The 20,295-nt window shown below is 53.1% G+C and overlaps 1 protein-coding gene across 7 annotated transcripts in view; it reads left to right on the top strand.

Moving 5' to 3' along the window:
- Positions 1-1,099: 1,099 nt before the first annotated feature.
- ARHGEF18 (Rho/Rac guanine nucleotide exchange factor 18) overlaps positions 1,100-20,295 on the top strand; it is a 90,278-nt gene continuing 71,082 nt past the window's right edge. For 2 of the 7 annotated variants that reach the window (XM_070622786.1, XM_070622788.1), the window contains exons 1-2: positions 3,033-3,399; positions 16,538-16,662. In XM_070622786.1, the coding sequence (XP_070478887.1) occupies positions 16,648-16,662 (15 nt within the window). In that variant the 5' untranslated portion in view covers positions 3,033-3,399; positions 16,538-16,647. Of the gene's footprint in view, positions 1,158-3,032; positions 3,400-3,887; positions 4,246-15,842; positions 15,952-16,537; positions 16,663-20,295 lie in introns of those variants that run through there. The other 5 variants (XM_070622789.1, XM_070622785.1, XM_070622784.1 and 2 more) reach the window with 5 other exon arrangements.

Consider the following 20,295-nt stretch of genomic DNA (forward strand, 5'->3'; position numbering starts at 1 on the left):
GAGTTCTGGTGATGGTTGCCTAACATTTTAAATATACTTAATGCCACTGATCTGTACACATAAAAACGCTTAGAATGGTAAATCTTACCTTATGTATATTTTACCAACCAGGAGAGCAGGAAAGGGTAGTTCCAGCAGAGGGGCCCTTCCTGGAGGTTAGAGGGGTGGTGGAGGGGCAGGTAGGGGGCCAGGTCTACACAGCTGAGGGGTTGTTGCCAGGAGGCCAGTGGGGGCCTCAGCAGTGGGAGGACGAGGCAGTGGGATGGAGGCCAGGGTGCAGAGGGTAAGGAAGCCCTGACAGAGGTGTAGACAGCATTCTCGAGTGACTGGAACCGTCAAAGGGAAGAGCAGGACAGGGAGGCAGGAAGCGGGTGGTAGAGACTGAGAAAGTTTATATTCCGGGCACAGGGAGCTCAGAAGAAGAGAGAGAGAAGAGGAAGGTAGAGGAAAGAGAAGGAGACACTGAGAGAAAGACGAAGTAAGACAGAGGCAGAGAAAGCAGCCCCACTGGGACAGAGGACCCTAAACCCGCCTCCCCTCCCAGTGCTGCCCGGTGATGGCGTCTTTGTGGGGCTCCTGCATCCTCTGAGCCATCTCGTTCCCACCTCTGCCCCTTCATTCCCTGCTTACACCTCTCCAATGGGGCCCATCAACCACATTTATGCTCTGTGCCCCCGAGTCCTGTGGGTCTGACCCCACCCCCAGGCCTCCCCTGCTATGACTGTCCCCCTCCAGCCTCTCCAGCCTCGCTCCATCCACGCTGGCCTCCTCCTCTTCCTCCAACACCCCCAGCTCAGTCCTGCCTCCTCCTCTTTGCCCTTGGGCTGCCTGCCACCCAGAATGAGCTTCCCCCAGATCTTCATTTGCACGCCTGACTCCTTCTGGGCATTCAGGTACCAGCTCCAATGGCCTTTCCTGAGGTCTCAGCTGCAGTGGCCTTCCCCGACCCCTGACTCCCCGGCTAAGGCAGCCGCCACCCCCACCCGGTCTCTGTCACATCGTGATGTTTACTTCCTGTCACAGTTAACACCATCTGACATCACCTGTGGGTCTGTTTCCTGGTTCACAGGAGCTCACTGGAGCATGAGCTCCCCCAGAACAGGGTGTGGTGTCTGTCTTCACCAACGTCCCACGTCTACAGAAGTGCCCGGCATAGAGTAGGTGCTTAATAAATGTGTGTTGCATTGTACAAAGAATCATCTGGTTACAGAATGTGTTGTGCACGTGAATCTGTGTCTTTCTGTGTCTCCTTGTGTCCTGTGTGTGCTTGTGTTTGTGCGTTTCTGTGGACAGTCCTCTGTGCGTCCCTGAGGACAAGTGTGGAGTCAGCAAGGGTTTGTGTCGAGGGATCTCTGGGTCTGTGTGTTTGTGGTTTTCAGGGGGGCGACCAGTGTGTGTCTCCATGTGTGTATATGTGTGTACGTGTTTCAGTCATTATGTGGCCAAATGTGTGTCCAGGGGTATTCATTGTGTGTGTGTCTTCATGTCCATTCGGTGTGTCCATAGGATGGTGTAACCGTGTGTCCATGAGCACACCTTTCTGTGATTGTGTGTCTCCTTGCATGCTCCTCTCTGGGTGTGTCCCTGTGGATTCATACCTGTTGTGCATGCTTGTGTCTCTAGTGTCCTGTGGGTGCCTCTGCGGGCTCCTGGGTCCAGGTGTGTGACCATACGTGGTGTCACAGATGCATGTGTGTGCACCTGCATGCAGTGGTGTGCTGGTAAATGGTTAACAACCGGCTCTCTCTGGTTTGCCAATTCCCATGGTGTAAATCCTTTCACCACGGCCAATTTCTAAGTACCAATGATGTCACCAAACCCAGAGTTGGAAGGAGATTTGCAGCTGCACCCCGTTATATAGTATTTCCACCAAAAGTATGGAAAAGAAAAAAAACGTAGCAAAATAATTCAGGAGTGAACTGCTTTTTATTTTATGATAGTGAAACATACATGACATAAAATTTACCACTTTAACTGTTGGTAAGCATATGGTTCAGTGGCATTAAGTACATGGTGACAGATTCGAGTGGACATTACCTGTGTTCTTAACATAATTTATTGAACAGTAAATTTATATAATTACTTTTTTTTTTTTTTTGCTAAGATTAGCCCTGAGTTCACATCTGTTGCCAATCTTCCTCTTTTTTTTGTTGAGGAAGATTGGCCCTGAGCTAACATCTGTGCCAATCTTCCCCCACTTTATATGTAGGATGCCATCACAGTGTGGCTGATAAATGGTGTAGGTCTGTGCCTGGGGTCCGAACCTGCGAACCCAGGCTGCCAAAGTGGAGCATGTGAATTTGACCGCTACGCCACGGGCCGGCTCCTATAATGGCATTTTTGATGATGGCTGCATTTTACATCCAGTTTGCAAAATCCGTGAACATTTAACAGGAGGAGCTGGCTCTACCTGTCTTTGTGTCTCTTCGCGGGCTCCTTCTGGCCTCGGAGTCCGGGTGTGTGCTCCAGTGTGCCTGCGTGTGACTTCACGTGGCTCCGTTCCTAATGCTGTGCATGCCTGTGTATCCACCTGCCTCTGAGCATAGAGGAGGCTGAGTGTGCCCCGTGTGCACCCAGGGGGCTCTGTGCATGCCACTGTGTCTGCACACCCCATGTCTCTCTGGACCCACAGCCTCTCTCCCGGGGCCCAGTCTCTCTGCGTGAACCCGGGTGCCTGACTACCCACTCCAGCCACGAGCCAGAGCCAGGTCTGAGTGGTTCTTCCTAATTCCACTCTCAGTGACATCAGGGTGGCAGTTGAGATCAGCCGTGATCGGAGTCTCCACACCACAGGAATTGGCAAACGCTACACAGCAGGACTTCTTTTTTTGGTCAGAGGGGTGGTTGTTAAACATTTACCAGCACGCCACGGGGACCCAGGTGACTCCATGTGCCCCGCGTGACCGTGTGTGCCTCCGTCTCCCCGTGCGTACCCACAAGCCAGTGTGTGTTCATGGGCATCCCTGTGAGTCTCTGTCTGTGAACCCGTGTGCCCGGGGGAGGCCACGGCGCCCCATTCTTTCTTGGCAGTTAGTTCCGGAGGAAGCTGTCGGGGTGGGGGTGAGGGTGCTGAGGCTGCCCTGCTCGCCACCCGCCTCGTTAGGACGCCTGCATGCACAGGGCTGAGCGGCGAGGGCGGCTCCCGCATCTAGACCCCAGTGCTGTGCTCTGCTCAGACCCTCCCGCAGCCCGCGGCCGGGGAGGGAGGTGCCGGGCAGGCGAGAGGGCGGTTGAGGAAGAGGAAGTCAGGGCAGAGTTGGGTCACCCTGTGGTTACCCCGGGATCTGGCCCGCTGATGCACCCCTTGGGCCGGCTGGAGCCCTAGCCATGGGTCTTGGGGGCTGCAGCAGCTGGTAGCCAGGCTGGGTACCTGCAGCAGTGAGGACAAGGCTCCATCTGGTGAGTGACGATTATTGCGTGGGGACGGGGGTGGAGGGGCGGTGAGGGACAGACGGACCAACACAGACCGAGCACAGGGGGCCCGTGGGGGCCTGAGGAGCCGCGGACAGACAGACCATCCACGGTGTCTCTCCATCTTATAGTCAGCCCACTTCCTGAGTGGGTGGGGGAGGCTGTTTGGCTCCCGTGTTTGCTCTGCAGAGATCTGTGGTCCTAAAAGGCCACCTCAGGGGGCTGGGTCCATGATGGGCAACCAAGTAAGTCAGGAGGATGAAGCCCCTTGTAGCCAAAGTCTGCATGGGGGACAAGGGACAGGGGGTGAACGCGGGGCTTAGGCTCCCTGTGGCAGGGTCACCAGGCACGTTTTGCTTCTTAAACTGGAGATTCTGGGGGGTGGGGGACCACAGACCTCCCTGAAGCAGAATTCAAAGGGTGGAGCTGAGGAGAGTGACTTTCAAAACAAGCTCCCGTTTAAGGCTGCTGTCGGAGAGCCAGCCCCGAGAATGGCCTTGCCCCGGTCTCCCGAGGTCATCCAAAGAGGAGGATCTTCCTCTGGGCAGCCCTCCACATTGGGGGACCCCCCCCCGGGGAGGTGCCCCCTGGCTCCCACCGTGGCCCACCTCGGGGAGCCGCAGCACACCCCCGGCTGCTTGGGGTGGGGTGAGACGGCAGGAGGAAGGCTGTGGTTTGTGCAAGGCACACCCAAGCCGGCTGCTTCCTCTCGGCCCCCGTGTCACACGACCTATGTGAGGGCTTCACGTGCCCTGGGTCGGGGAAGGTGGCCCAGGAGCAGCCGGGAGGAGGTGAATTTGGAGCGGACAGCTGGGGCCAGGAAGGATGGAGCTGGTGAGTTAGGCTGGGGGACACCTCGGGGAAGGCCTTGAATGCCATGCTCAGGGGGCTGATTCTTCACGGCGCTCCGCTGGCCCGGTCACCTGCGGTTCTGAGGAACAGGGCTTGACCAGCGAGCACAGCCAAGGGAGCACTGCCCCCACTCTCGGCCCCCCTCGAGAGCCCCTCTGAGAGAGCTTCCTGGCACAGGTAGGCTTTCTACTGCTCCTTCAAACACCAGTAGGATGTCAATTGCAAACCCATCAGTGTGTCTGGTCTGGACCATTCTTCATGTGCCCTCCTGGTCCTCCAGCTCCTGACACAGGGCTGGACACATGCCAGCTCTCAGTACTGCTGTTGAAGGCGCTAGGATGTCTGTGGCGGCCCGTTGCGCGTTCAGATCCCTGTCCCCCGTCTCTGTGTGGCCGTGGGCAACTGGCTTCACCACTCTGGCCTTCCTTTTGCTCCCCTATAAAAGGATTGTGGTAGGCCTTGTGTGCAAAATCTTAGCACGGTTTTTTTTATTAGTGCTGTCAAGTAGATTCTGACTCCCAGCGACTCTGTGGACCGCGGAGCAGAACTCTGCCCGGCCTTTCTGCGCCACCCGCTCACCGTCGGACGCTCTATCAGACAACGCCCTGCTGTTATCCAATGGGCTTTCATGGCCGACTTTTTTGAAAGTGGGCAGCCAGGCCCTTTTTCCTTGTCTGTCTTAGTCTGGAAGCTCTGCTGAAGCCTGTCCCCACTGGGTGACCCTGCTGGTATTTGAAATCCCAGTGGCACCGCTTTCAGCATCACAATAACACACAGCCCCCGCAGGATGACAACCACAGCCAGGTGATGTGGTTCCCTGATGAGGAAATGAGCCTAGACTGTGGCAGTGAAAGTGCCAGATCTTAAGCACTAGACCACCAGGGCTGGCCGGCATGTGGTTGGAGCTCAGGAAACATTGTCAGCCTTGCCCATTCCCTCATACGCTGTCCCTGCCCTGAGGCTTTGCTTCCCTGAGTGGTCTCATCCATGCGCCGTGTGTGCATCCTTAGAAACTTCCTGTGCCGCGCTCAAAAAGAGGGCTGAATGGTGGACTAACCTCTACCGAGTACGCAAGGTGGGCTCCTGAAAGGAGGCTAAACAGAGATGGCAACCACCTCCTTGGACTCTGCTTGAGGCTGAGTATCAGCCACCGAAGGGGCAGAGCACAGCAATGGGGTTCTTTTGAGAAGGTCCCTTGGGAGCCCCCCATGGAGGAGGAACAGGAGTGAAGGGGAGAGACAAGGAGCAGGGAGATGCTCTCAGGAGGCGACGGAGGCTGGACCAGATCAGGGCAAGGAGGACGCAGAGGGAGGAAGAGGACTGGGGACAGGACTTGGGGACCATTTGGTGGCTCTAGAGGGGGTTCAGGTCCAAAAGGAGTCCAGGACAAGGTGCTGCTTTCAGCTTGAATGATGGGATGGCGGTGGGGGGTGTTGGTTGAGTTGAGAGAAGCTGTGTTTGAGATGTTTGTTACTTAACCTCCTTGTGTCTCAGTTTCCTCATCTGTAGAATGGGAGCAGTGGAAGCACCTCCGCCATCACCCCACAATAGGGTGGTTGTGAGGACTAGATGAGCCTATTGGCGTAAAACACTTAGACCAGTACCCGGCACAACATAAGCTCAGCTCTTGTTAAATGTTAGGTTGCGTTGCTGTTGCATCACCCCTGGTGAAGGGTGGCATGACCCACACACCCAACCCCCTCCTTGACATCCCCTCCCGTTGACCAGGGTCTTACCTGTACCCGCACCTGCCCACCTGGACTTCAGGGCCACACGCTCCCCCAGAATCTTGCCTTTCCTCATCAAGAAGAGGAGTCAAGGTGGAATCTCCTCCCCCTGGGCCTGGGCAGTCTTTCCTGATTCCCCCAACTAATAAGATCCAGCAGAAGTGATGCTGGGTCATAATAAGGTAGCTTCTGCCTGGCTGGCTCTCTTTCTGTCTCTCTTGGGATGTGGTTCTTTGGAATCCTGAGTCTCCAAGTGGGAAGTCCGGCTTCCCTGAGGATACCGTGCAGGAGAGACCATGAGAAAAGACCACATAGAGATCAAAAGAGATGCCCAAGGAGCCCCAGCTGTGTAAGTCTTCCCAACCATGTGAGCAAAGATGCCATCCAGATGGTCCCGCCCCAGCCCATGTCTGACTTAGAATCTCACAAGAGACCCCAAGCCAAAACCACCCAGTCAAGCCACTCCTGAATTCCTGTCCCGTAGAAATCTTGAGAAATAATAAATGATTGTTGTTGTTTTAATCCACTAGGTTTGGGAGTGACTTGTTATGCAGCAATAGATAACCAGAGCACCCTGAATTGCCCTGTACTGAACCCCAAAATTTTGTAGCTTAAAATGATAGTCACTTATTTAGCTCACAATTTGTTGGGTCAACTGAGTGGCTTTTCTGGCCTGGACCAATTCAGCCATTCTCTGCTGGGTTCACTAATGGATTCATGGGACCCTGTCATGAAGTCTTTTCTAGAATCTCCTCTTTCGAGGGGCCAGGACACCACTATGTGAAAAGACAGTACCCTTAAGAAGATGACAGTCACCATCAACAAGATGGTGAAAGACCTCATTAACACGGCAGACTCTCATTCTCATTAAGACAGTGATGCCCTGACCAACACGGCAGATGACCTTACCAAGATGGTGGATGCCCTCACCAACATGGTGGCTATCTCCACCAAGATGGTGGATGCCTTTATCAAGATGGAATACATTCTATACCCTGCATCCCCATCCAGTCTCTTCACCTGTTCTTTTCTACAATCTAGTAACACCCAGGACAAGAAGATCACCTTTTGGAAGGACAAGGGGCTATTTACTACTTATGATAACTAGCATCAGGCTCAGGGGAGACAATCCAAGTGGTAAATGTCATCCGGGTCTCCTTCTGGTACATACATACGATAAAACCAGGGCATTTAAACTTGAGACACTAAAGTCACTTGGCCCTCTGCCTCCAATTACTCCCACCCATGCAATGTCACCCAGCCTCCTCCCCACAACTTCACAATCAGCCCAACAGCTCAAGGTAGGAACCACATGTTCCCAATCCAGTACTCTAGCAACACTGTGGTCAATTCTGGCCCTAATGAAATAAGAAAAATTGGGCAGTGGAACCATGGTAGAAGTCATCTCCCAAATCTATATCAAAACTCTCCATTAGGTGGGTACATTTGATCCTGTGCATGGAGGGTATACCTGGAAATATCCCTTCCCCCTGACCTTTTACACGAGACCAACCCATCCCCATGTCTCATTATGCTGGACTTTTAAATCCAGCATCTGTATCTTCTGTGGATCTGTTGCTGTTGTCTGTTTTTCTTCCTGGTTTTAGGTTGTGAGGTTCTATCTCCTGGTGTGTGTGGTAATTTTCGATTGAATGCTAGCTATCATTTATGAAAATCCTTAGATACCATTGGTGGCTCTTCATGGTGTTATTTTCCTCCAGAGAGGATTTACTTTTTCTCCTGCCGGGCGGGGAGAGTAAGGCCAGATCACTTTAGTCAATTAACTGACTTGAAGCTGGATTTTGGTCTTGGTGAGGGTTGGTCTATTTCTGGTCCCCCCTTGCTCATAGCATGCAGTCTTCTGGGGGTCCCAACTCTCTCCTCTTTATGGGCTCTGAATTCCAATGTCTGTTTCTCCAGCCCTAGAAGGTTGCCAGAAGCTACACTCAGCTTCTTAGCCTCTTTCTGGTCTGCTCCACAGTCATGTAAGCACTGCATCCATATCAACAACTCATTCCTGAGAAAAAAAGCAGTGCCTTATGTCTACTTCATCTCTAGGGTTTCTCTTCCTTCCAGAATCTTGACCTCCTCCAAGTCTGGCTGCCAAAGCCTTCAAATTGAGTGTGGTTTTTTTTCCTTCCAATTTTGTCCAGCTTTTCTAGCTGTTCTTGGTAGGAGGGTAAATCTACAATAAGCTAGCCTGCCATTGATAGAAGTAGATATCCCTTTTACAGGAAGATTTTTAGCAAGCCCCCTTTGCTAACTCTGCTCTAGATTCTGTGTTTCTCTGATTCTGGACTCCTGGATCCTTGCCTCTGGTACCATCGGGTTGATGGAGGTCCCTCCTGGCTTCTCATTGCCCTATATTTCCCTGAACTTTTCCTACCTCCTCCCCATCTAGAGGTCTGGGAGACCTAAGAGAGGTCCAGGGAAAGACGTGTGAGGGGAGATGAGGAATTAAAACCCAGAGCACAGCAGAGGAGCTGTCCTCTGGATTTCTGTGTATACGTCTGGCTGTTTGTGCATATCTGTGTGTGTCTGTGTGAACGTATGTCTGATTATGTGTGTGTGTGTCTGCCATTGTCTACGTGTGCTGGAGAGTGTGTTGGGTGTTGGTGTATAGAGTGTTTTTATGTCTTTCTGTGAGTGAAAGACTCAGCGGTCACCTACTCACAATGTGATGGCTGAAGTCATGAGGGAGGTACAGAGGGGGTCACCAGAGCCAGCGGGGAGAGCACGAAGTGGCCAATCAGAGAGCCTTGGGAACACAGAGTTTCAAGGTCAAGAAGAGAAAGGAAGACGAGCCAAGTCAGGATGGGAGACCGAGAAGGGGCACACAGAGGAAGGTGGGGTATGTAGCATTGTGGGAACGTTGGATTTCAGGAAGGGAGTGGTCAGAGGTGTCCAGTAAAGGTGAGACTTATAAGTGCCCGTTGAATTTAGCCTGAGAGACAGCTAGAAGACTGGAGGAGATGGAAATAAGACTGCAGTGGGCCTTGGAGCCGAGTAGGTGTGTGCAGGTAAAGACAGGAGTGTGGATAACTCTCTGAGAAGAGGGGAGGAGAATGAGAGCTCCCTGAAGAGAGAAGTGACAGCTGGGAATTTTGCAGACACGAGTGACAATGCAAGTCAGGAGGGTCCACCTCCAGGGGGCAGCGCTTGCAAGGGCGTGCTCTGGCTGGCGTGCTGGCTGGAGCACCCGCAGACACACACCCCACGGATATGTTCAGAGATAAAGACGCAAACGCCTAGACACACAAAAACCCAGGCAGACGCCAAAACGCCTTCACAGATATCAGAAGATCTCCCCCAGCCCCAGATAAGTCGTGCAGATCCAACCTCACAGATACTGACGGGTATCCAGACACCCACACGCGTAGGATTGCAGAGATTTGACAAATTGACTGCATAATATCGTTCAGCCATAAAAAAGAAGAGAATCCTGGCATCTGCGACAGCATGCACGCACTTCGAGGGCATCGTGCTAAGGGAACTAAGTCTGTCACAGAAAGATAAATACCGTATGATCTCACTTATACATGAAATCTAAAAAAAAACCTCAGAAAATGAGATCAGATTCGTGGCGACCAGGGGTGGGACAAACTGCCAGTTATATGATAAATAAGTCCCGGGGTGGCAATGCACAGCATGTGACTATAGGTAACCCTGCTGTGTGGTCTATTTGAAAGTTGCTTTCACTATGACAAAAAGAAAATTTCTTTCTCTTTTTGTATCTATATGAGATGATGGATGTCACAATAACTAAACTTACTGTGGCAATTGTTTCACAATACAGGGAAGTCAAGTCATTACACTGCACACTTCAAACTTATACAGGGCTGTAGGTCAATTATATTGCCATCAAATTAGGGGGGGAAATCCCTTAAATGGTCATAGACACCCCACATAGACAAGTCGACACTCAAGACTCACAGATCCAAAAACACACACTCTAGATGTTGATGCAAAAATGCACCATCAAAAACATAGGCACAGGGGCCGGCCTGGTGGCGCAGTGGTTAAGTTTGCACGTTCCGCTTCTCGGCAGCCCAGGGTTCGCCGGTTCGGATCCCGGGTGTGGACATGGCACCGCTTGGCACGCCATGCTGTGGTAGGCGTCCCACATATAAAGTAGAGGAAGATGGGCACGGATGTGTTGGCTCAGGGCCAGTCTTCCTCAGCAAAAAGAGGAGGATTGGCAGTAGTTAGCTCAGGGCTAATCTTCCTCAAAAAAAAAAAAAGACCCAATGGGGCACACACACAGAGATACTGATGGGCATCCAGACACACAGAGAAGATTGCAGAGATTTAAAAATCAACTGGATAACGTTACACTCAGACATTCATGCACACCCAGGCGCACCTCAGGACCCGGGCTGTGTTGCCTGAGGACCCCCAATGTCACCATCCTTCGCACAGCATCCTTCGGCTCCTCCTAGGAATGTCTTGTCAAGCCAGGATAGAGGCTTGTAAGACTAGGGGGTGGGGATGGAGATAAGGGCTTGGCCTCCCCCCAGGCTGAAGTCCCAGGCACCACCACCCCCCTCCCCAGCCAGAACCAGCAGCCCCCCTGCCCAGCCCCAGGCTCGCATCAGCTGATGCGTCTGGCAGCGCCTGGCGGCAGTCTCCGCCTCTCTTGCTGGCAGCCCCATCCTGGCAGGGAGTCCCTGCCCAGCTCCTGCTTCATCCCTTACTCCTAACGCACATTCTCCGAGGCAGCGGTGCGTGGCCCCCATGGCTAACTCGGGGCTCAACCACTCCTGGCCAGCCCTCTCCAAGCTGTGGCTGAAGCGGTGGGCCTTCAAGAGAGGTAAGGCGGCAGGGCGCCCTAGTCAGCCTGCCCCCCATCCCGCCTCGAGCCTTTCCTCGGCCCCAGGGCATGGACTGTGCCCAAGCCAGCCCCAGATTCCATGACCCCTGGCTGCCCCGGGGTCCCTCAGAACATCACACACTCGTGGGGTCCCTCTTTTCTCAGAGGAAAAGTCTCCCCAGGAACTCGTCTCACGAGGCAAATTTGCAGAAGGAGAGTCTTCCCCAGAACAGCTCAGAATTCCCTAGGGCAGCCCAGCGGCTTCCTGGGGGTTCCGGCTGCTGTGCGCCGCTGGGTGGCTGCAGAGCAGAGGCTCAGGGAGGCAGCAAAGGCAGGACTTAGAGACCGCAGGGGTTCTGAGAGACAACCCCCTCAAACACACACACACACATTGGCTGGGGGACCCCTCTCGGGCCCAGGGCCTCAGTTTACCTCTGTGGGGACTGGAAAGTCCCTTGTCTTGTACCCTCCAAGGCCTGGGTGAATTGCTGTTGCAAAAAGACACTTCCCCTTAAATCTCAGGAGGCATCTAGTCCTTGAAGATAACCAGACAGGGGGTAGGGGACAGAGTGACAAGAGTCCCCTGTGCCCTCCACACCTATGTGAACCCCTCCCTGTCAGGCCAGCCCCTCTGCTCAGCCTCAAGTCCTGGCCAGCATTGGCAGCATGAGCCGAGTGCCTGTTAAGGGTGGCAGTGAGTGTCTGTGCAGGAGGGGGGCTGGTGAGAAGATTCATTAACTTGTTCATTCCACAGGCTGTCCTTGAGAGCCTACTGTGTGCGGGGTGCTGCGCTGGAGGAGAGGGGAAGATCGGGGACGTGGTGGCTGGGGTTGGGGAGAAAGAGGGTGGCCTGGGGACAGGGATGCAATAGAAGAGCAGTCTTAATGATGAACGTTGCTGCTAGTTGTTGAGCCCTCATGAAGTTGGGCTCAGAGAGGTTGAGTGACTTGCTCAAGGTCACACAGCAAGTACACCCTGGAGGAGTCAGATTTAAAACCAGTTCTGTTCTAAGGCCACCTGTGCGATGTGCTCTCCCCAGTGGACAAAGCCACCAGTGTGGGCAGCCAGCGGGCCCAGGGAGGGTTCTTAAATCCACCAGTGGATGGCAATGCTAGAGAATTAGTGCATTAGCCACAGATCACCAAGCTGCCTGCCTGTGAACCAGGTCCTAAGGAAGGGGTCTACCTGCTCCTGGCCGCCTGGCCCACCCTGTCATCGTGCCTGGGCAGGGGCAGTGAGCTGTGGGACCAGGAGTGACTCTTACACACTTTTGTGGCTGGTGCTGTGGGGGCTGTGGGTGGAAGAGGCTTCTTTAGACCTGAATCTAGGCTGATGGATGGCTCCTTCCAGACAAGTGAGAAAAACAGGGGTGGGGGGTCGAGAGTGACTCCCTGACAGGGTCCTTCCAGTCTTCAGCCCTGGGGGGCATAAGGCAAAGGGCCTTTTTGTGCCCCTCTTAAGCTTTGTAACTGGCTGTCTGGGTGCCTGATGGGGCTTCCTGGGAAAATGGTGGGGTTGGATTGGGGGAGGCAGACACAACCGGAAGAGGGAGGTTAGGATGTCCAGGGAGGTTCCCTGGGGCAGGGCCCCCCACTGCCCCTTCCCCTCAGTTGCTCCAGTGACCCATTCTGGCCATTCTTTTTCATTCATTCCCCAAAATACGATAAGTGTGTATATAATGTGTGCATGCTGTGTCTCACCTTGGTTTCTTTCTTGCCTGGTTTCTCTGCCACAATTCTGCCCCCCTTCCATCTCCATCTCTCTCCATCTCCTCCCCTCAGAATGCCAACCTCTGAATGTAATGATCACTGCCTTTGAGTACTACCGCATCGCCTATCCACCCAACCATCCATCCATCCATTCATCCATCTAACCACTCATCTCATCCACAACCATCCATCCATCCATCTAACCACTCATCCATCCTAACATTCATCCATCCATCCATCCATCCATCCATCCATCCATCCATCTAACCACCCATCCATCCATCCATCCATCTAACCACTCATCCATCCAACCATCCATCCATCCATCTAACCACTCATCCATCCATCCATCCATCCATCCATCCATCCATCCACCCATCCATCCATCTAACCATCCATCCATCCATCTAACCACTCATCCATCCAACCATCCATCCATCCATCTAACCACTCATCCATCCATCCATCCATCCATCCATCCATCCATCCACCCATCCATCCATCTAACCATCCATCCATCCATCTATCCACTCATCCATCCATCCATCCATCCATCCATCTAACCACTCATCCATCCATCCATCCATCCATCCATCCATCCATCCATCCACCCATCCATCCATCTAACCATCCATCCATCCATCTAACCACCCATCCATCCAACTGTCCATCCATCCATCTAACAATCCATTCATCCAGCCAACCTTCTACCCATCCATCCATCTATCGAGTCATCAGCTCACCACAGGACAGTCTGGTGGTGATGAGCCCTTGCTTTGGAGTCAAAAATACCTGGGTTCACATCCCACTTCTGCCTCTCACCAGCCTGGTGTGACCTTGAGCAAGTCAATACATCTCTCCAAGCCTCAGTTTCCACTTCTGTAAAGTGGGAGGCCTCAGTACTCCATAAAGTCCCTGCCCAGTGAAGGAGGCAGACCCTGCAGGCTCTCCTGGTGCCCCTGGGGGACTTGGCGGAGGGATGGGCCTGCCCCTCTGGGAGGATCCCCCTCCCCTCTCAAGCTCCCTTCAGCCTCCAGGACCCACCCCACATCTGGCTTTTCTCCTCCTTCGCAGCCTGCTTGTTTTGTTCCGACGTTTCCCTGAGTCATAGATGCTGCCTCAGCTTCAGGGTGAGGAAGGTGAGAAATGAAAGACGATGAGGGCAGCAGAACAGAGTCCCTTGACCAGCCTGGACAGGTAGCTGAGAAAGCAGTGATGGAGGAAACCATGACATTGTCAGGCCATGTGGAAGGCCAAAGGCATCAAAGGCTCATTTACCTTGAAGGGAATGGAGCTGGAACCCCCATGTGCACCTACCCCATCAAAGCTTTGCAAGGGGCCCCAGCAATTTTTTTGGTGACAACTTTATTGAGATATAATTTGCACACCATACGAGTCACCCATTTAATATGTACAACTCAATGATTTTTAGTATATTCACAGCATTGTGCAACCATCACCACGATCAATTTTAGAACATTTTCATCACTCCCAATAGAAACTCATATCCTTTAGTTATCACCCCATAATGCCCCACTTCCACACACCCTTCCCCCAGCCTTAGGCAACCACTAATCTCTGTTCTGTCTCTATAGATTCACTATTCCGGACGTTTTATATAAATGGAATCACATAGCTTATGGTCTTTGTTGACTCGCTTCTTTGCTTATGTTTTCAAGTTTCGTCCACATTGTAGCATATGTCAGAACTTCACTTCTTTTTCATGGCTGAATACTATTCCATTGTATGGTTGCACCGCATTTTGGGTAACTATTCACCAGTGGAGGGACATTTGGGTTGTTCCCACTTTTTAGCTATTCTGAATAATGCTACCATGAGCAATCAGGGACAAGTCTTTAGATGGACGTATGTTTTCATTTCTCATGGGTATAGACCCAGGAGTGGAATGGCTGGGTCAGATGGTAACTCTTTGGGTTTTTTCCGAAGAACTGCCACACTGTTTTCCAACCTCCTTGGTTTTCTGCACACACGCATGCATGTATGTAACCCCTTTTCATTCACCTATTCATGAAGTGGGTTCATTTCCGTCTTGGCTAATTTCTGCCATTCTTGCTACCGCCCAGAGGCCCCAGCAATAATTTCGTATTCTTTTTCTTTTTCTTTTTCTTTTTTTTTTGGAGGAAGATTAGCCCTCAGCTAACTACTGCCGGTCCTCCTCTTTTTGCTGAGGAAGCCTGGCTCTGAGCTAACATCCATGCCCATCTTCCTCTAGTTTATACGTGGGACGCCTACCACAGCATGGCTGCCAAGCAGTGCCATGTCCGCACCCGGGATCCGAACCAGCGAACCCCGGGCCGCCGAGAAGCGGAACGTGCGAACTTAACCGCTGCGCCACCGGGCCGGCCCCACGTATTCTTTTTCTTAAAGAAGGATCCTCCGAAGTGTATGAGCTTCAGGCCCCCAAAACTTGGGGCAGTGTTTGTAGGGACGCAGCTGAGAGGAGAGGGAACATGAACGGGCACAGACAGCCTCATGCCGTCCCCCTCACTCTGCTCACCCAGCGTCAAGATAGACAGACATCATCACCCCTGTCTTATGGTTATACACAGGGTGACCACAAAATGTACCACCCAACCCACATCCTTTGGACAGAGAAAGAGGTACTGCTAATAATTACCTTGACTCAGGAGCATTAACTAGTACTGTCCCCAGCACATCGGGACATGGAGTCACCCAGCCATAGGGGACCCAAGCTATGGAGTGAACAGGGACCTAACTCCAAAGGCATCTGCCATCCCACTCCCCACCCCCATCACTGCCCCAGCTGTTGCTCTCACTGCGAACGTCCCTCCACACATCCCCCCACTGGTCTGCTCTCCTCCACCTTCACCCACCTCCTCAAGCCTCACCTGCAGCCACTCTCCCCTCACCTCCCTAGTTTAAGCAGAGCCCAGAATGTCTTTGCAGAAAGGATGGAGGAGTGAAAGGAGTCCAGACGTCAAGGCAATGCAATGAAATGAAATGCACATGAGAGAGACACTGTAGGTGGGGGGTGGGTGGGGATTTCCGGAGGGGGTGGGGGAGGTCTTCATGCAGGCAGCCTTCGGGCAGGAACTAGGGGGAGAGGGTCTCAGGCAGCAGGTCCTGCAGGGGCGAGGATAAGGCACAGAAGGAAGATCCTGGTGGACATCAGTGGCTGGGCCAAGAGATCCTGCAGGTGGTAGGGAGCCTCCCCGGGAATTCATATAGGCAGGGGTGACGTGCTGTAGCAGACAGGGGCAGGGGGACGGGGATGCCCGCTCCTCCCACAGAGAGGGGCTCAGTCTAAGACCCAAGATCAAGCCAGGGCACCCTCCTGACTTGGAAGGCAAGGAAAATGGCCAAGACTGGCCAAGTACCATGGGATAATGCTTGACACATGCTGGGACCTGGCATCTTCACCAAGCCCTGAAAGCTGGGCATCATCACACCCACCCTGCAGGTGAGGAAACTGAAGCTCAGGCAGGTGCCTTCCCCAAGGGTGTGCAACCATGAATAGCAGGTCCAGGAAAGGACACAGTCTGGTTGACCCCAAAGTTCTTGTTTTCTCCTCTATACCATGCCACCCAGCGGTCTCTGGAACTCAAAGTACAATATAGGGACAAGAGACAGCTTGAAGTTCAACCAGTACACACCCTCCAAATGTGGGCACTGGGCACTTGCATTTGATCTTAGGGACCCGTTCTATCAAACGCTCTACTTTTGCTAGAGGAGGCATGACCAACCAATTTCATCTCATGAGCCAATTAGGATCAACTGGAGACAGCTGCCGAAAACGGTGTGCTGGGAAGACTTCCGAGGGGACAAATGGATCAGTTGTGATTGATTAGAAATGTCTGCCACAGCCTCAGGATGAGGAAGCAGCGGCATGTATGTTGCCCTAAAGATCACTGAGACCATCCTCCCCCACCACCCCATCCTATAGATGGGAAAACTGAGGCCCAGGGACAGCAGTGGCAGATGCAGAGCTCAGGACTCCTCAGGCCTCCCAGCTTAGCCCTGACACCTTGTCCCTTCTTTCTCCTCAGGCTCTGAGCCCAAGTCATGTGTCCAGCCTTTTGACTCTGGAGCTGCAGCCTCGGCCACCAAGAGCAGCAGTGGACCCTGGGGGCCTGAGCACCCAGACTTCTTCTCTGCCATGGAGGATGAGCAGGCAAGTGTCTGACTGCTGAGATGGGCAGCAGCTGATGACAACGGGGGCAGCAAGTACACGTTGTTATCACCTGCATTTTACCAGGCACTCGGTGTGCATTATTTCAGGGGAAGCTCATTAAAACTTGGCCAAGTAGCTATTATCCTGTTTTATAGGGGAGGGAACTGGAATCCTTTCTGGAACAAGAAGAGGGAGGGAGGGATGAGTAGAAGGGAAAGGGGATGAATGGATGGAAGGAAGGAAGGATGGACAGAAGGGATGGATGGATAGAATGAAGGAAGGAAGGAAGGGAGGGAGGAGGGAAGACTAGATGGGTGGGTAGGTGGGTAGATGGATGGAAAGGTGGGTAGATGAAACAGCGAATGGGTGGATGGATAGATGGATGGATGGATGGTTAGATAGGTGGATGAATGGATGGATAGAAGGAAGGAAGGGATGGCATGGATGGAAGGGTGGTTAGATGGGTGGTTGGGTGGGTAGATGGATGGAAGAGATGAATGGATGGATGGATGAAAGGGAAGAAGAAAGAAAGGAAGGATAGAGGGATGTAAGGGTGGGTAGATGAAACATTGAATGAGTGGATGGATAGACGAATGGATGGATGGTTAGATGGGTGGATGAATGGATGGATGGAAGGAAAGAAGGAGGGAAGGAAGGTAGGAAGGAAGGGCTGGCATGGAGAGAAAGGTGGTTAGATGGGTGGGTGGGTGGGTAGATGGATGGAAGGGTGGGTGGATGAAAGAGCGAATGGGTGGATGGAAAGATGGATGGATGGATGGTTAGAAGGGTGGATGAATGAATGGATAGAAGGAAAGAAGGATGGGATGTCATGGATGGAAGGGTAGTTAGATGAATGGTTGGGTGGGTAGATGGACGGAAGAGATGAATGGATGGATGGATGAAAGGGAAGAAGAAAGGAAGGAAGGATAGATGGATGGAAGGGTGATTAGATGGGTGGGTTTGTGAGTGGGTGAGTAGATGGATAGACGGGTGGGTGGATGGAAGAGTGGATGAATGGGTGGATAGATGGTTATATGGGTGGGTGGATGGAAGGAAGGAAAGAAGAAAGAAAGAAAGGAGGGGTCGGCCCAGTGGCGCAGCGGTTAAGTTCACACGTTCCGCTTCTTGGCGGCCCGGTGTTTGCTGGTTCAGATCCTGGATGTGGACACGGCACCGCTTGGCAAAAGCCATGCTGTGGCAAGCATCCCACATATAAAGTAGAGGAAGATGGGCACGGATGTGAGCTCAGGGCCAGTCTTCCTCAGCAAAAAGAGGAGGATTGGCAGTAGTTAGCTCAGGGCTAATCCTCCTGAAAAACAAAAAGAAAGAAAGGAGGGATGAGATGGCATGGATGAATGGACAGAAGGGTGGTTAGATGGATGGGTGGGTAGATGGAGGGATGAAAAGGGAAGAAAAGGCTTTCTCCCACAGAGAGCTCTGAGCCACAGCAGCCCTGTGGAGTGGTCCAAAGTCTGGCTGAAATGCCCAAGCCATTCTGCTCCCACATCAATCTGTCTCGGCCTGGGGACTGCCCAGGAACCTCTGTGTCTTCCCAGAAGGGAGCTGATAGCTGGCAGCCATCTATTGACAGCTCCCCACTGCCCGCCAGCATCTGGGGCAACATGTCCTCACTGAAGGGGGTCTGGGTGGCATTTTACACCACCCACCACACTCCAGAAGGAGGGTCTGTTACGGTTAAACCATACAGGGCATTCTGCGTATGCCCCCCTGTCATTTTACAGAAGACGGCACTGGGGTGCAAGCAGGGAATTAATTGGCCCAAGTGTCAGAGAGGATTCAGGGTGAACAGAGATAGGACTAGGACTCAAGTTCAGTGATGGGCCCGTCCAGGGCTCTGGACCCCTAGGAACCACAGGCAGATGAGATGGTTACGGAGGAACAGAGCGCCTGGGGAAGACGGGAGCCCTGGGAGCACGCAGCCAGGCTCTACCTCACCACCAAGAAATAAGCCCCTCCACCCGCATCCCTGTCACCGTCATCCACCTGGTCAGCAGAGCTGGAGGAAGTGGAGGGCATTGTCCTTCCCCCTCCCTCCCCACTCTGTCCCCAAGCCCTGTGACCACTGTGCCTGCACAGTCCTCAGCTCTGTCCACGACTCTCCCTCGTTCTCCACTGCCCTGGCGGAGGCCACCATTATCCGTCGCCCAGGTGGCTGGGACGGGTGTCCTCCTGCTCCGCGAGCCTTCATCGTGCCCCATCCAGACCCATCTCAGCTCTGCATCTTGTATAATCTTCCAGCCTTCCACCACCATTGTCTGGAATTCAGCGATTAAGTCCTTCCTTGACCCACCAGGCCCGCTGACCGGCCCTCCCTGCCCCACCCTCCTAACGTCCAGCCGTAAGGAACTCTTGTCGGTTGTTAGAAACCGACAACCGTCTGAACATCCTGTTCTTCTGACGCCCAGAACGCCCTCACCCGCAGCCTCTGCCCAGCCAACTCCTACTCCTTCCTCAGGGCTTCACTCGCTGTCACTTCCTCCAGGAAGCCCTCTTGATTTCTTTTTCTTTTTTCTATCTGCTTCCATCAGTTGAGGGCTGGCAACACGCACACCTCATCTTATTTTGCCTTCACGGCAATCCTACAAGCAGGCAGCATCCTGTCCATTTTCGAGATGAGAACATGGAGGCCCAGAGAGGTTTAGGAACTTGCCCCAGGTCACACTGATCTAATAAAATCCACAGCAGGGATACAAACCTTAACGAAGGCCTTTCTACCGGGCTGTCATTCGAGAACCCTCTGCCCTGTTACACACTTGCTAGTTCATTTACAATCAATGCCCTGTGTTACACGATAAAATGAAAGCAGAGACATCATACGCTTGAAGTTGCTTTGGTGTGCTACTTTTTCTTTTCTTTTCTTTTCTTTTCTTTTTTTTTTTTGAGGAAGATTAGCCCTGAACTAACATCTGCTGCCAATCCTCCTCTTTTTGCTGAGGAAGACTGGCCCTGAGCTAACATCCATGCCCATCTTCCTCTACTTTATATGTGGGACGCCTGCCACAGCATGGCATGCCAAGTGGTGCCACGTCCGCACCGGGGATCCGAACCAGTGAACCCCGGGCCAAGGAGAAGCAGAACGTGCACACTCAACCGCTGCACCACCAGGCCGGCCCCACGAGCCCATTGATCTTATTTCCCTCCCACCTCCCTGGGTGCCCCTTCTCCGCCTCCTCTTCCTCCCTCTGTCCTTTGAATACTGGGGTCCCATTTCTTCAGTCTCTGTCTAAATACCCACGCCCTTGGCCCCGGCTGACCCGGGTGCACCCACCCCTCCTGTGACTTCGAAGGCAGTCTCCTTTCGGCTCACTCCTTTCCCCCCAAGTCATTCCAATCCGGTCCCTGGTGTCTGGACAACCTGACTCCCATCTCTTCTTCCACTGCCCGAAAAGTTGCCTTGTATCTCTGGTTTTCATCCTCCCGTAAATATAAACACGTCAGGACAGCCTCTTGGCGTGGACCGGGCCGCCCTCCCTCTCCCGCATCTGGGCTCCCTCAGCGGAGGCAGAAGTGGGAGCTGGGCCAGGGCTGGGGGTGGCGCAGTGGGGAACAGCTGGTGCAAGGGCCATCCGAGCTCCCTGCCAGCAGGTCGACTCAGGGAGGGAGCAGGAGGGG

This window comes from Equus przewalskii, chromosome 6, assembly GCF_037783145.1.
Source record: "Equus przewalskii isolate Varuska chromosome 6, EquPr2, whole genome shotgun sequence".
In the NCBI taxonomy this organism is placed as follows: domain Eukaryota; kingdom Metazoa; phylum Chordata; class Mammalia; order Perissodactyla; family Equidae; genus Equus; species Equus przewalskii.